General features: G+C 39.0%; 2 protein-coding genes and 1 long non-coding RNA gene across 5 annotated transcripts in view; 2 read left to right on the top strand and 1 right to left on the bottom strand.

Annotated features, from left to right (window-relative positions):
- Nucleotides 1-778: 778 nt before the first annotated feature.
- LOC111336933 (splicing factor, suppressor of white-apricot homolog) lies at nt 779-9,751 on the top strand. 3 transcript variants are annotated; one of them, XM_088743056.1, is made up of 12 exons: nt 779-1,143; nt 1,928-2,091; nt 2,366-2,509; nt 3,105-3,268; nt 4,915-5,437; nt 6,364-6,501; nt 6,775-7,140; nt 7,587-7,898; nt 8,365-8,485; nt 8,760-8,828; nt 9,106-9,217; nt 9,381-9,751. In XM_088743056.1, the coding sequence occupies exons 1-12, from the start codon at nt 935-937 to the stop codon at nt 9,420-9,422; spliced, it is 2,364 nt and encodes a 787-aa protein (XP_088599182.1). In that variant the 5' UTR covers nt 779-934; the 3' UTR covers nt 9,423-9,751. The 3 variants fall into 3 exon arrangements, with proteins under 3 accessions (XP_088599182.1, XP_088599183.1, XP_022798847.1); XM_022943112.2 differs by having other exon boundaries at nt 780-1,143; nt 6,376-6,501; XM_088743057.1 differs by lacking the exon at nt 6,364-6,501.
- On the bottom strand, nt 9,540-11,045 carry LOC148717210 (uncharacterized). Its single transcript, XR_015994610.1, has 2 exons — nt 10,304-11,045; nt 9,540-10,080 (listed from the first exon to the last, which is right to left on the bottom strand). It is a non-coding gene; the product is annotated as an uncharacterized LOC148717210 (long non-coding RNA).
- Nucleotides 11,046-11,382: 337 nt separating this feature from the next.
- LOC111336937 (uncharacterized) overlaps nt 11,383-14,663 on the top strand; it is a 15,621-nt gene continuing 12,340 nt past the window's right edge. The window contains exon 1 of the mRNA XM_022943117.2: nt 11,383-11,489. Coding sequence (XP_022798852.1) covers nt 11,454-11,489 — 36 coding nt within the window. The 5' untranslated portion in view covers nt 11,383-11,453. The remainder of the gene's footprint in view (nt 11,490-14,663) is intronic.

Genomic DNA, 14,663 nt, shown 5'->3' with positions numbered 1-14,663 from the left:
CCCCTTATAAAATGGTCCAAAAAAAATGGTCCAAAAAATGGTCCAAAATATGGTCCAAAAAATGGTCCAAAAAATAGGCCAGTCCAGTCTATATTTTAACCTATGCCAAATCAAGGTACTGCATTGGTGGCATTCCCTATCAAAGTTATCAGACTGCAATCATGGTTTCAGTTCATTATTATGCCACAGGAACATCAAGTATGATAATGAGAGGTAGAATTAATGATGGATGATATGAACCAAACATGTATAGCCACCCCAAGATGAAATTAAATAGCCTAAAAATTTGAAGAGAGATGGCTGTTGTGTAGAAGTCTAAGAAGTGGCCGTTTGGCCATTGTGTTGATACTCGTATCTTGTGTCGATATTTACTTTCGGACTCTGTCTTTTTCATTAGTTATTTCAAATTACGAACCATGACTCAGATCTTAGTTCGTTTTTTCTGTATTTTTCTAGTATTCTACCTCTCCGTGAAATTAAAGTGGTCCTTTCAATCAAACGAAAAATGTCCGAAATCTAAGGATGCAGTCCCAAGTCGTTCGGAATCATCCGAACCGACAAGGCAGATACTAGCATCTAACATCCGAAAACAGACGAAAGCGACCGAAATCGGATGATAGTGAACGAAATAAGACGGTGCCGGCCAAAAATAGACGGAGACGTAACGTAACTCCACAGCTTTCATCTTGGTTTCCATTCTTAGATGGTTAACCCTCCAAGATGCGTAATTTTGTTCGAATAGATTTCCAAGTAGCAAAGACTTCTGGGATATAAGGGAAATCACTAATAATGTTACACAACGTCACGGCCATGTTGTGTGTTCTGTTGTGTGTAATTCAATGGATCTTTCTTAGTATGTTTGAAGAAATAATCACAGAACGAAGAAGGACTGTCGCGGAAAGTTTTTTTGGGCATTTTTGATAAGATCGGAACAATGTCGGTGCTATTCGACCCACATGAAGTTGGTATTAATGGTCAGTCGAATTTGAGGAAAGGTGCAAGACCACCTCGAAGGAAAGAAGACGATTTGCTTGTGTTCGGCTATGCGTGCAAGTTGTTCGAGAACAATCAAACGACTGCTTCTTTTGATGAAGAAAAGAGCTTGATACCGTGGATGGGCGACGAATCCCTTCTGATCGACAGGTCTGTTTGATATGAAACTAAGTTTGGTTAAGATTAATAAAAATTCGTTCTTGACTTTGAAATCACGTTTCATGGTTATTTGTGAATGTTGTTTTTGTGAGAGGAGGAATATTCCTCGATTTATTTCAGAAAAAACTGCTCATCAAGGATTTGCACTTAAAGGGTATTGGAGGTAAATCTGTGATATTTTTTCCCGGATAAAAACTTTTTTATCTGAGCTTCCCATTTTTGTACGTAGTCTTGACGCAATCGACGGGTATTGTATGAAAAATTCTTAGAAGTGCAATTTTTTTACATTAACCACGTCGATCTAAATATTAAAACACTTGGGATCATTGATGGCAAGTGATGAGGAACTTCAATGCATCACGGTAAGTTTTCTGTAAGAGGAGAAGTACATTGTAAGTAATAAACATTGGTAAGTACTTTGGTGAATTTACAAACATTGTAGTGTACATTTTTTTTTTATCATGCATGGTCCTAGAATTACACCTTGTGATAAAAATGTATGCAGGCGTTATGAACACTGTGTGGCTTGAGAATTTTGCAGGATTTTCATTCTGCAGACTTGCAAAAGCTTCTTTTTGCAGTTAAGGAATGCAAATTGTTGTAGTTCAGGATGATGGTCAAACTTGAAGGCTTCAGAATATTTCAGAAATCAAATTTGAGAAACTGGGATTTAAATTTATAAACTGAGTCACAGACACATCAATAAGCATACCTGTTTCTGCACTGGTAATTTTAATGGCTCTCCACTCATCAGTTTTTGATGGCTTATTTCCAGGTATGATGCACGTCTGTTGTTTACAGACAAGGCTCAGTTTGTCTCCAAACCATCTCAAGCACTTCCTGTCCTTACAACTGAAGAAGAGGAGGGAGAAAGACGCCTTGATGAAGAAAGGTATTTGGACCTCCATCATGACACTCAGGAGTATGAATTACAGCAAGGTAAGCTGTGGAAAGAAGGTTATGTTTGAAACTGATTTATCTTGGTTTTTTTCTGACCTTATTTGTTAAGGTGACTTCATAATGATGTAGCGAAACCCTGTCAATAACTATTAATGTATGGGAAGATTAAAAGTAATGTGAAAAGCTGATGAATTTGACAGTGAAATGAATAATATATTCTGAGGTTATCTAACATGTAGTGAGTTTTATCTGTAATTAGGGAAAGTGGATCTTTAACTGATAAACTGTAATTTGTTTTTTTCCATTCCCAAAGAGGAGGAAATGAAACGTTTCCAGCAAGCCCTTCGTGAAGATGGTGCATACAATTCAGTGGCATTCAGTTATGACCACAATGCACCAGAAAACAGTTTCCACTATCCACAAAGTGATTCAAGTTATGAAACAATTCCTGTAAAAGGTTTGTACATAATTGGATGTCTTTTTTTTAACTGTCTGGTAACGTGCAGGATGCGATTGTAAAAACAAAAGAACTTTCTAAAGCATCTTACTTTTCTGCATGTAATTTTATCACATGACTGACATTTAAAACATCCACAATGTACAGAAATGCTCAGGGATTAGGGACCACTTTTTACAGCATAGTTTTTAAAAACATGCATGTTGTACATTGTAGTTTAATATAATTTTGGTTCCAAATTGTTTCAAAATACCTTAGTTTGCTTTGTTTTTACCTTTGGTTTAGGGCTAAAGTAGAACAAGGAGAAAACAAATCAAATTCAGGGCTCAACTCTAACTTTTCAACTTACTAGCCAAGTGGTTAGTGACAACTTAGATGTTACAACAATTTCAGTTTGTCAATTGCCAAACTGGCTAGTGGAAATCAAAAACTACTAGCCAAAACTGAATTTCTACTAGTCTGTGGCTGGTTGGCTTTCATTAGTGACAAACCCTGCAAACTGCTTAAAAAAATCAGTTGATGAGCTTGTTTGCCAAGAAAATGCCTGAAATATGCCATTCATTATTGATCACAGATTATTTCATTTATCTTACAGGATCCCTTTTATACCAAGCTAGACAAGTGAACTCTTCTGTAGCACAGGGTGTACAGAAAGAAATGGCATCAACTTCACCTAAACTACTTCAGTCACCTCCAATTCAACAACCAGAGCCTTTTGTTCCTCCAGAAGATCTGGAAATACCTGCAGATATGGAGATTGTAAGTGTCAAGGGAAAACAAGGGAATGTTGTTATCTAAGTGCCCATACTGTACTTCCATTCTTTTGCTGTTTGTTTATGAAGTGTTTGATTTCTGTTTCAGGAATTCTTCTTTTCAGCTGCTTTTGCTTTCATTATTTTCTGGTTTATAAAAAACTCAGGTTAAATTCAGCAATGACCTAGTCTCGTACTTTTCATTCAATGCTCACTACAGCAATCCTGGTTTCCTGAGATAAAGAAAAAATCTGATGTGCTGAAAGTCTTTTAATGATAAGTCACCAACTTAATGTCGTAGTGCAGTCACTAGACTTGCAATGTTCCCATTGAGTCATTGTATAAGATGATGACAACAGTGGAATAAAAAAATTGGAGCTAACTGATTTGAATTAACCTTTTAAAACATAAAAAATATCCAGTGCAAATTAAGGGAGACATTCTAAGCTGTATCAGACTTTACTGAAAAATTTAATTTGAAAACTATGCTCTTCAGCCCATCAATGGCACAACTACTGTCTTGAAGTCAATTTTTTAAGAACATTTAGCCAAAAGAGAGAGATTTTTTCCGGTGAATACTTCCTGATTTTAGAAACACAGAACTTGCAAACTTGTTAAGAATCTTGACATTTTTTGAAAGTAAATATTTTTTTCATCAGGATTCTTTTTTCAAAATCAAATTATATACTTCATATGTGTTGAGTAGAATTGCACAAACTGACTAACAAGAGCATTGCTGTAAAATTACATTAAGCTTTTGGCCAAAATCAAATTAATCTAAGAAAACTGAAAAATATTGTAGTTGGGTATGCCTGGACATATCCACAGTGTACACTGTAGCTCTGTAGTAAAAAAAAAATACCTGGCTTTACTAACATGTCCAGACAGTTTGTTTCTTCAGTAGGAATTCAGCTACAAACAGTAAAAGATGATCATGAAAGGCAGAGACTTCAAACACAAATGTAATCATATGGACAACTGTTTTGTTCCAGTTTCTGTGCAATATGCAACAGCTTTACAGTGATGTCTTTAATGGTTATTGTCTGACTCAGTGAAATTTAGTGGCTCATGGAAATGTTGTGCTTTAAATGTGCTTTTGATTGGGGGCTTTTCAACCAGTTGATTAAGAGAATAAGAAACATTGGGTAGGGGAAGCTCACATTTTGACAAGAAGGTCCATTAATGCTGTTTTTACATTTTACTTTGGTCATAATACTATGCTTTATTAACCTGGTGAAAAAAAAAAAGTGAAAAAATACAAACTGGTTGAAAAAAACTGAAATCAAAAGAATGTTTGAACCAGAACAGTCTTAAGCACATGTGCTGAGATAGGGAATGCTCTACAGGTTTGGTTTAGTTTTATGTTGCTTAGTACTTGAAATGTTCCTAAAGGGATCAATCTTGTTGCAAAAAATACAAAACATGTGAAGGTCAAGTCTCCACAAAGTCTGATTATTGACAGCCATCTACTTAAGATGAACTAAGCTCAGAATCCTTGTAAACTCACATGTGAAATTGTATTTTCTGTAATTACAGCAGTGTTTTTATTGACTTATCTTCATAAGTTTACACAGCTTTCATTCGGTTCTCTCTTGAACACTGAAATGATATCTGAGATGGGTTTGATTGGATTTTTATCTCCACTCCTTTTAGCCTGTGACAGCCAAAATGCAAGCCATTATTGAAAAGACTGCTGTGTTTGTTGCTAAACAAGGGAAACAAATGGAAATCTTGGTCAAAGCCAAGCAGTCTGGAAACCCTCAATTTGACTTTTTACTCATTGACAACTGGTTGAACCCATACTACCAGCATGTTCTTAAGTATATCATGGAGGAGAAGTTTACCCCAGTCATACCAAAGCAGCCATCACCACAGCCTCAGCCAGAGGCTCAAGAAAGTGAGAGTGAGGAGGAATCAGATGGAGAGTATGAGCTGCATCCATTGTTAGCTGCATCACTTCACAAAAAGGTTACAAGATCACAGCCATCATCAGCATCATCAGCATCATCATCTCCATTACCAGACACTCTTGGCAACAAGTTTAGTAGGACATTTGCTCCAGTTGCAATAGGTGTGTCATCAGTTTCTGCAACACAAGATAGTGACAGTACACATGACTTGCAGAATTACAGTGAAATAGAGGAGTCATATGATTACAGCATGTGGTATTCACAAGGTTTGTACATTAAAAGTTGCATTTAAGGTATTGGCTGTGTGTACATGTAACAATATGTTTAAAGTGCACCTACACTCAAAAAATTTTTTTCGCTTAACGAAGTAAGCTTATTTTTTTGAGTATTTCTGCGGAAAAATTTTTTTATTTGCTCAAATCTTCAATTTTCTATGCCCAGTCAAAATACGGAAAATCGGCCGCCATCTTGCCCCACGACCGAGTTTAAAGAAGAATGGCTCTAGCGGGTAATGTGACGTCAAATCGAGAACACGAAAGTCTGCATCTCACACATTTTCATTTGTTTGGGAAGATTGTCGTCGATATCGTCCGAAATATGCCGACTAGGTGTGTTGTATGAAGATTGTATGGAGCGCGATACCCTCTTGCAAATTTCGCACGTTGCTACATCCTTCTACAACACACTTAGTCGGCATATTTTCGGACAATTATCGACTACAACCTTCCCAAACAAGTGAAAATGTGTGAAAAGCAGACTTTCGTGTTCTCGATTTGACGTCACATTACCCACTAGAGCCATTCCTCTTTAAACTCGGTCGTGGGGCAAGATGGCGGCCGATTTTCCGTATTTTGACTGGGCATAGAAAATTGAAGATTTGAGCAAATAAAAAAATTTTTGCGCAGAAATACTCAGAAAAATAAGCTTACTTCGTTAAGCGAAAAAAATTTTTTGGGTGTAGGTGCACTTTAACACTTTGACTCCCAGGGGTGACAAAATTGAATTCTCCTAACCACAAAGGAATACCCAAAGATACATATGAATTTAATCAGGTAGAGAATCTCAAGAGTGATCCTTACTGAAGTACGAACTTCTCTTCCTTAGTAAGTTTTTCAAGATGGCTGCTTTGAAGAGAAATGTTGAAGTGAATCATAAAGGAATTAAAAATGATATCAATTTCAATTTAGCTCAGTTTTGATTTCAGAGGATATGTATGCACAGTATGGCTCCACTAGTGGCTATACCTACCTTCCTCCTGTGGCACCAGTCTTGTCCATTGCTGATATGATTCCACCTCCCCCGCCACCTCCAGGGGAAGGTCCATTAGAGGGTAGGTTTCTTACAGCTGTATCTCTTGTGAAGTTCAATGTTGTTTAAATGTAGGCTATGGGGCACTTTCTTAACTTAAGTTAAGTGTTATATCAGTATAATCAGTTATGCTACTTGTAATTGATTCGGACGCTGTACTTCATATGAACTTAACTTGTTGAATTCAATTCAGTCCATGCAAAGACAAAGGCCTCAATGAACGAAACATAACTATGCCTTAAAGAATTGTTTTTCTATCCTCATTATCACTCCTACTTATCAACTGTTGTTGCAGAAGAGTGGTTGGATTCTACGTCATCAGTGCCTCCTTTACCCCCCCCTCCCCCACCACCAGTCCCTCCAGGTATCTTTGTTCCCAGCAATGCAGAAATGTCAGGGCCAGTGGCCCCTCCTCCTCCTCCCGGAGTCTCTACAGTACCTCTGGTCTCAGAGCAGATTATACCTCCACCTCCTGATCTTCAACCCATTGTGGATAAGCTGGCAAATTATGTTGCCAAGAATGGTCCAGATTTTGAAGAAATTATCAAAGCTAAGAATGATCCTCGCTTTGAGTTCTTGAACCCCTGGAACTCACATTACAGTTATTTTCAACTCAAAAAGCAACAAGCTCTAGAAGCTGCTCGGCAACGGGCAGAAACAGGTTTGTGTCATCTCGCTAAGTAACCAAGGTAACAGGTAAATAACCAAGGTTAACTACCTCTAAAGAACTGATACTAAATTTTCAAACTCCTGTTTATGGTATTGTACATGTTTGGCATCCATTGATTGTGTAAGAGCATAATAAAATGCCTCACTGAGGACTACAACCTAGACCTTAAGGTTTATGTGGTTAATCTGGAATCTAGCTCTTCATGCTGCTCGTGGAACCCCGATCAAGTGCCTAAGGATTGTAAAGGAGGTTTCCCCTCCCCCCCCCCCCCATCCAGGAGATTTAGCAGTACTCCTAGTTGCTTCATCCTTCAGGAAACCAAACAGCACCACAATCAGTTCCAAGCCAGACTGCTGCTACATCATACCTCTTAAATTACTTTGTCAAAATCCTTTGAATTGAATTTTAGTAATTACTGTTCTTTTAATCACTTACAGGAAATGACAAAAGTCGAGCTGAGGTGCCTAAAGGGCCTATAAGTTTCTCAATTAAAGCCAAAGATGTGAAGAAACCCAAAATAGAGTACAGGACAAGTGTTATATACAAACAGAGCTATGAACAAGGACAGAGTGATGAGGATGCTGATGAAGCAGAAACAGAGACCGACACCAAGGAGACATCACAGGCTAGCGGAGAAAAGGAGGATGTTAATAAACTGTCAGAGTCAAGCACTAGTCAAGAAACCAGTGAGCAATCTACAGAGGATTTGAACCAACAGATAGATTCTATTAAGGCAGCGGAGAGAATTGGTATGTGAATGGTGTTGGTATCAAGGGAGTACTCTATAAGAACAAATAATTTTTTCGGTAGCTCTGCTTTGGCTTGAACAACAGCACGCGGATCATTAATCAGTTGGAAAAAAAAAAGCAAAGATAGCAAACTTTCAGAGCAGACCGAGAAAACGAGTTTAGCGACGGAGGTACTCACTATATCAATAGCGTTTCGGAAACAATTTCTAGATTTATATGCTGACGCTCGTCGAAAGCAAAGCAACTCAATTTGAAATGGTCGTTCAGTCGTTAGCATGTTCAAACACACATTTTGAGAAACAGGATTCAGTAAGTTTTTATGTACCTATGAAGGTTAATAAGATAGAGAGAGTTTGGTAAAGAAAGAAGCTTTAGATTTTGGTGCGCAGCAGAGTATAGCCCACTTAATTGACCAATCACATTGTGCGTAACAACAGAAGGAAACAACAATTTTGCTTTGTTACAGCTCAGCATTTGGAATCCGAATCACGTGACAAACAGCTCCAACTGGAGAGAAGACGAAAGGCATCACTTTTCATTAGCATGCTAAAGAACACCAATCCTGGCGATGAAGTGGAAGCAAACGAGTAAGTGTACTCTTCATCGTTAACCTCTGGACTTCAGTGATTCATTAATTCGAGGCGTGATACAGGTGTTTACACCAAAGTGTTGAGTAATGTGTCATTCGACATACAACCTCGGGAAAGATACCTGGTGCTTTGGACATCACGGTGATTGGATTGGATTCACTGTTGTATCCTTTCCACGGCCCTCAATAGGGCTCACAGAGTTCACTGACTTCCATTCATCCTGTTGAGCAGTCACCTTTACAAAGGTTTTTGTTCTTTTTCTTTTAAACAGGTCTTCCTCTGAAAGCCTAGTGCACATTGGTAAAACCAGAAAGTTTGTAGAATCAAAAGGAGAGAAGAGGTATTTAATTTTGATTGATTATTGTTTTGAATTTCTGTTGATGTTGGTGTCCAATTGAACTACAAGCTCAAGCATAACTTTGTCTGTTTTAAACCTCATTTTGATTTATTGCCCCACTCATTAAAGACAAAGAGTGAAACTTGTATTATGGTTTACTGATAGTGAATGCAGTTATGGCAAATTTTTACAGTTCCTCAGAGTAGTGTAGTCCTTTGGCTTGGCAGTATTTGTTAAAATTTTATACTTCTTGTGATTTATAACCCTAAAATAATTTTAGGTCGGACTCCCCTACAGCGAAGAGAAGCCGTGTTGATGACGACAGTGATGACGAGTCAGTCAGTCGCGGAGGACTGGGGATGCCACCCCCTGACAGCATCCGTGTTACTCAGGTGAGTATGCCTTGGAGGGGGGCAGGGTCTTGGAGGATTAAACGTATTTTGATTTGGTGTAGAATAGCCAATACCTAAGCAACCATAACTGATGCTAGCCTTATTCTGTCATGTAAATAGTATATGTGAAATCATATTTTAAAACATCCAATGTTTATTACAGGATTTGATGGCAAAAGTACTGGCTGCTTCCAGAAACAAGTGACACAAAGCCTTGTGATGTGATACGGTTGTGTTCTACACTGTGGATGGACCAAAGATTCAAATCACATTGAAACCATGTGACCCATGACTTCACATCAAGGCTTCTCACTCGTTTCAGTTCTTTGCCCGAAAAAGTTTCAAAAGGAACGCGTCGAAACGTTACCTGAGAAAGCAATTGCGCAAAGCGTTACAACTGCGAAGAAGTGAGAAGATACGTCTGATGTACGTTTGAGAAATTTGGTTACTGTTTTTGTAAATAGGAAACAACTTTTTGTAAAGTATTTTAAATCTGAATATTTTATAAATAAATGTAGAGAAAGTAATGTTTTATGTCATGTGTCTGTCATCAATAGGGTCGGTGGCGCTTAGATCATTTAAGGCCCGGTTCAGACGCCGATCTTTTCATGAGCCGAACCTAATTCCTTGAATTAAGTACATAAAAAGATCAGCGTCTGAATCAAATTGGAACGGCTCACCCGTTCTTCTCGCCTGGCTTGACCGAGAATTTCGCCTTTGGAACGGCTTTGATTCAGACTCCGTATGTTTGCCGACGATACCACCATCTTCACTATTGGTAAGGATATAGACAGTATTATAGTGGTTTTACACTCAATTCTGGATCAAGTCCTTTCCTGGTGCAACTCAAACAGGTTGACTGCCTATGAGACAAAATCTGAGGCTTTATTGTTGTCGAAACATGATTGATTTTATTGGTCCCTTGCCACTCTTGAAATATGGCCAGAGTGTCATCAAGTTTAAGTCATCGTCTCAATGTCTCGGTCTTACCCTCGATCAAAACTTATCATGGAAAAAAACATATCATGGCTGTCTGTAAAACGTTTAACAAGAAACTCGCTATATTAAAACGTATAAAATTCCTACCTAAGTCTATTCTAGAGTCTATTTAGTTCAAGACTATTATTCCATCTGTCTTGTATGGGATCGCTGTATGGGGCTCATGCTCACTGGTCTTGATGGAAAAAATGGAGCGTGTCCACCTGCGAGCTGCAAGGTTAATCCATAATCTGCCGAGGGACATCAATATGGACGACATGTGTAAGCTTAGGGGATGGTCCCCTATTTCATATTTTTACACGAAAAGGGTACTATCCATAACTTATAAATCATATTATGGTCTCTCTAATGACTACCTTAATAACTTAGTTTCGAAGCAAGAACACAGACACAATCTAAGAAAGATTTTAAATATAAATATCACTAAACCAAAATCGGAAATGGGAAGACTATCTTTTAAGCATAGGGCAGCTATAACTTGGAATTCTCTTCCAGATCGCATTAAGAAAGCTCCCTCTATTCCGAGTTTTCTGAAAGAATTGAATAAAAATAAGGACATTTTGATGAAAATTTCATATACCAAAGAGTCATCCATGATTAAAAATAGAGATGATGATTTTTTCTATTTTTAAGCATACATCATGGTTTACGTGATAACGACTTTTATATTTGTATTTTCAGATAGGTTTATAGTAATAGCTTTAATGTTTACAAACCTTGTACCCTTGTATATTTATATTTATAGATTTTAAAGTGTGCAATTGTGAAATGTTAATTTAGTGTGCAGGTCCACATCAGGACTTATGGTCTTGCCTCTTTTAGTAACCTGCCTTAACAAGGGTGTGGACAAAACCTGGCCTACGCCACGTCCTAGGCCACGGCCTACCCTGTGGCCTACCCTATGGCCTACCCTATGGCCTACCCTGTGGCCTACCCTATGGCCTACCGGTGGTCAGATTTTTAAGAACATAAAAATAAAATCAGTAAGAGTCAAACGAATACGCTGGTGTACAATTATCTATCTCTGAAAAGGGTATACTAAGAGGTCGCTAACACGATTTTCAACGTCCGAGGGAACGAAACTCTGCAAATATCACAGCGCTCAACCATAACGGTAGGTTAAGTGGGAGGGGAGAGGAGGGGCCAATATTGCGTGGTCGCAGAGGATATACAAAATGGCGGCTTGATGTAGGCTGTCAGTTGGTAACATATAGTGGAGTGCTGGTGTAAAAAGGTAATGAACGGCGTTGTATTGGAGAGCATACATATCCAGGTAAGAAAATGCTAACATTACGTACCAGGCCAATTTTTTAAGTGCCCTCAAGTGCTGTAGAGTATTGAATTAGCAACGAGCACCCCCGGGACACGCACGCATCGCCGTTGCAAACATTTCGCAAACTTTACTTACTTTTCCAAAGAAAGGGCCAGTGTTGCATTAATTTGAAAGGAGAGCTGATATGATGATGATGTTTGCCCAAAAGTTGCGTTAAACCGGCTTCTGTTTTTCGATTTCCTTATTCTATCAGAAGGTTAAGAAATTTTGATTGGAATGTGGCCGCCAAAACAGCAGAAGAAAGTCGTTGGTAAGACAGTGCTCAGGAAAACGTTGAAAGGTTTCCAGCAATGCTACCCTTTTAAAAATCTGACTACCGGTAGGCCATAGGGTAGGCCACAGGGTAGGCCACAGGGTAGGCCACAGGGTAGGCCACAGGGTAGGCCACAGGGTAGGCCATAGGGTAGGCCACAGGGTAGGCCACAGGGTAGGCCACAGGGTAGGCTATAGGGTAGGCCACAGGGTAGGCCATAGGGTAGGCCATGGCCTAGGCCAGGTTTTGTCCACACCCCCTTAGCAAATAAACTTGTTGTTGTTGTTGTTGTTGTTCATGCGCCGATCCTAATGCCTAAACTGCTATATCTACGACGCGCGCTTGTGGAATAATTGTTAAATAGCCCTGTATAGCTGTGTATAGCTTTACTCGCATAATTACTTGTTATATTCGTCTTCTCATCCATCTCACGTTAAGAATTCCATTCCTTTTTCTCAGTTTCTAAGACTTCGTCGTTTATGTAGTAATGACTCTGATTTTCACCACAAATCAGAGTCAATGTGCCAGTTCTTCGATAAACGTGGTTACCCTGTTTCCGTCATTCAAGCGGGTTACCACCGCGCTCAACTTATTGATCGACATTCAGCACTACAAACGTCGCATAAGGAAGATTCCGACCGCATTCCATTCACTCTCACGTTTCACCCTCACAACCACTCAGTTAAATCCATCATTCTTAAAAACTTTAAATTACTTCAAAACGATCCAGAGACAAGCACTATCTTTTCGCAGCCTCCGCTCATTTCATTCAAACGCGACATAAACTTAGGCAATTTTTTGGTCAGAAGTTCTTTTCAGACTAATGAGCAACCAGGCACTTTTAAATGCGCTCGTGCACGATGCAAAACGTGTCCTTTCATTCACAACACTGATAAAATATCGGGACCTAAACGATCCATTAAGATCACCGATCACTTCACATGCACCTCCGCTAATGTAATCTTTTGCATAACTTGCACTTATTGCAAAAAGATATACATCGGCGAAACTGGCAGAAGACTAGGTGACCGATTCCGAGAACACCTTCGAGACGTGGAAAGGAACGACAAGGACGCATCGAAACCAGTTGCTAGACATTTTAATTTACCTAATCATTCTAAGCAACATATGGCAATCTGCGGTCTTTCCTTGCACTTAGGTGGCACGGAAAGCCGTAAAAATCTTGAACAAAAGCTCATCTTTCAAACCGGCAGTCTAAATCCCACAGGGATCAATGAACGCTTTTCATTCCACTAATTTATTCATGTTTTTCTCGTTGCCATGCACCCACCAATAACGTAGCTCCATTTTCTGCCTTTAAAAGCACACACAACCCACAATTCCTCTATTCGCTCCGACGAAGGGCTAACGCTCGAAACGTCAGCTTTTGTAATCATTACGGTGGCCAATTTACCATTTCAACTTTGTTGATATATCCAAATTATTTCGTTACTCCCATCGACGCAGCCCCAAACAGTTTCTTTCGAAACTATCAGCCTTTATTCATTTATAGCTTTGTATAGCTGTGTATAGCCCTGTATAGCTGTGTAGAACCCTGTATAGCTGTGTATAGCCCTGTATAGCTGTGTAGAGTCCTGTATAGCTGTGTATAGCCCTTTATAGCTGTGTATAGTCCTGTATAGCTGTGTATAGCCCTGTATAGCCGTGTATAGCCCCGCATAGCCGTGTATAGCCCTGTATAGCCGTGTAGAGCCCTTTATAGCCCTGTATCGCCCTTCATTTTATCATTTGCGAAATATTGGCTATATCAGGAAATATCTTTCAGCCACCACTACTGAATTGCTGGTTCATATGTTTGTATCTTCGAAGCTGGATTACTGTAATTCCCTTTTGTATGGCCTACGAGCCTACTCTATAAAAAAGCTACAACACGTTCAGAATGCCACGGCGCGCCTCGTCACACTTACAAAAAAGCATGATCACATTACGCCTGTTCTTTTCAATCTTCATTGGCTTTCCGTTAATCAACGTATTATTTTTAAGATTTTACTTATAACCTACAAGGCACTTAACAACTTGGCACCGTCGTACATTTGTGATTTACTTACATCTTACACCCCATCGCGTCAACTACGCTCATCATCCAAGCACCTTCTGGTTTCTCCATTCTATAACTTGAAAACATATGGCGCAAGATCCTTCTCTGTAGCAGCACCATCATTATGGAATGTGTTGCCGAGTGAAATTAGAAATTCTCAGTCTGTGTCTGTTTTTAAAAGTAGATTAAAAACTTTACTTTTTAGAAAAGCCTTTTAAAATTAATATTAGGTGTCTTAAGTGTTAATGTTAAAGTTTTTGTAGGCGCCTTTGAACAGTAGGATACTGGCGTGGTATAAATCTTTTATTATTATTATTATTATTATTATTATAGCTGTGTATAGCCCTGTATAGCTGTGTATAGCCCCGTATAGCTGCGTATAGCCCTGTATAGCTGTGTATAGCCCTGCATAGCTTTGTATAGCCCTGTATAGCTATGTTTAGCCCCGTATAGCTGTGTGTAGCTGTGTATAGCTGTGTGTAGCGCTGTATAGCTGTGTATAGTCCTGTATAGTTGTTTATAGCCGTGTATAATTGTCTATAGCTGTGTATAGATGTATATAGCCCTGTATAGTTGTGTATAGCCCTGTATAGCTGTCTATTGCCCTGTATAGCTGTGTATAGCCCTGTGTAGCTGTGTATAGCGCTGTATAGCTGTGTAATGATAGCTGTGTATAGCCCTGTATAGCTGTTTATAGCTGTGTATAGCTGTTTATAGCTGTGTGTAGCTGTGTAATGATAGCTGTGTATAGCTCTGTATAGCTGTTTATAGCTGTGTATAGCTGTTTATAGCTGTGTGTAGC

Source organism: Stylophora pistillata, chromosome 13, assembly GCF_964205215.1.
Source record: "Stylophora pistillata chromosome 13, jaStyPist1.2, whole genome shotgun sequence".
NCBI lineage: Eukaryota > Metazoa > Cnidaria > Anthozoa > Scleractinia > Pocilloporidae > Stylophora > Stylophora pistillata.
Note: the sequence above shows the minus strand (reverse complement) of the source record. Positions and strands in the feature narration are given on the sequence as shown.

Bases quoted from the DNA above. Each gene is read 5' to 3' on its own strand.
- LOC111336933 (XM_088743056.1), top strand. From the start codon at position 935: ATGTCGGTGCTATTCGACCCACATGAAGTTGGTATTAATGGTCAGTCG. The intron at 2,092-2,365 runs GTAAGCTGTGGA...CCATTCCCAAAG, and splicing joins GGAGTATGAATTACAGCAAG to AGGAGGAAATGAAACGTTTC. The intron at 5,438-6,363 runs GTTTGTACATTA...AATTTAGCTCAG, and splicing joins CAGCATGTGGTATTCACAAG to TTTTGATTTCAGAGGATATG.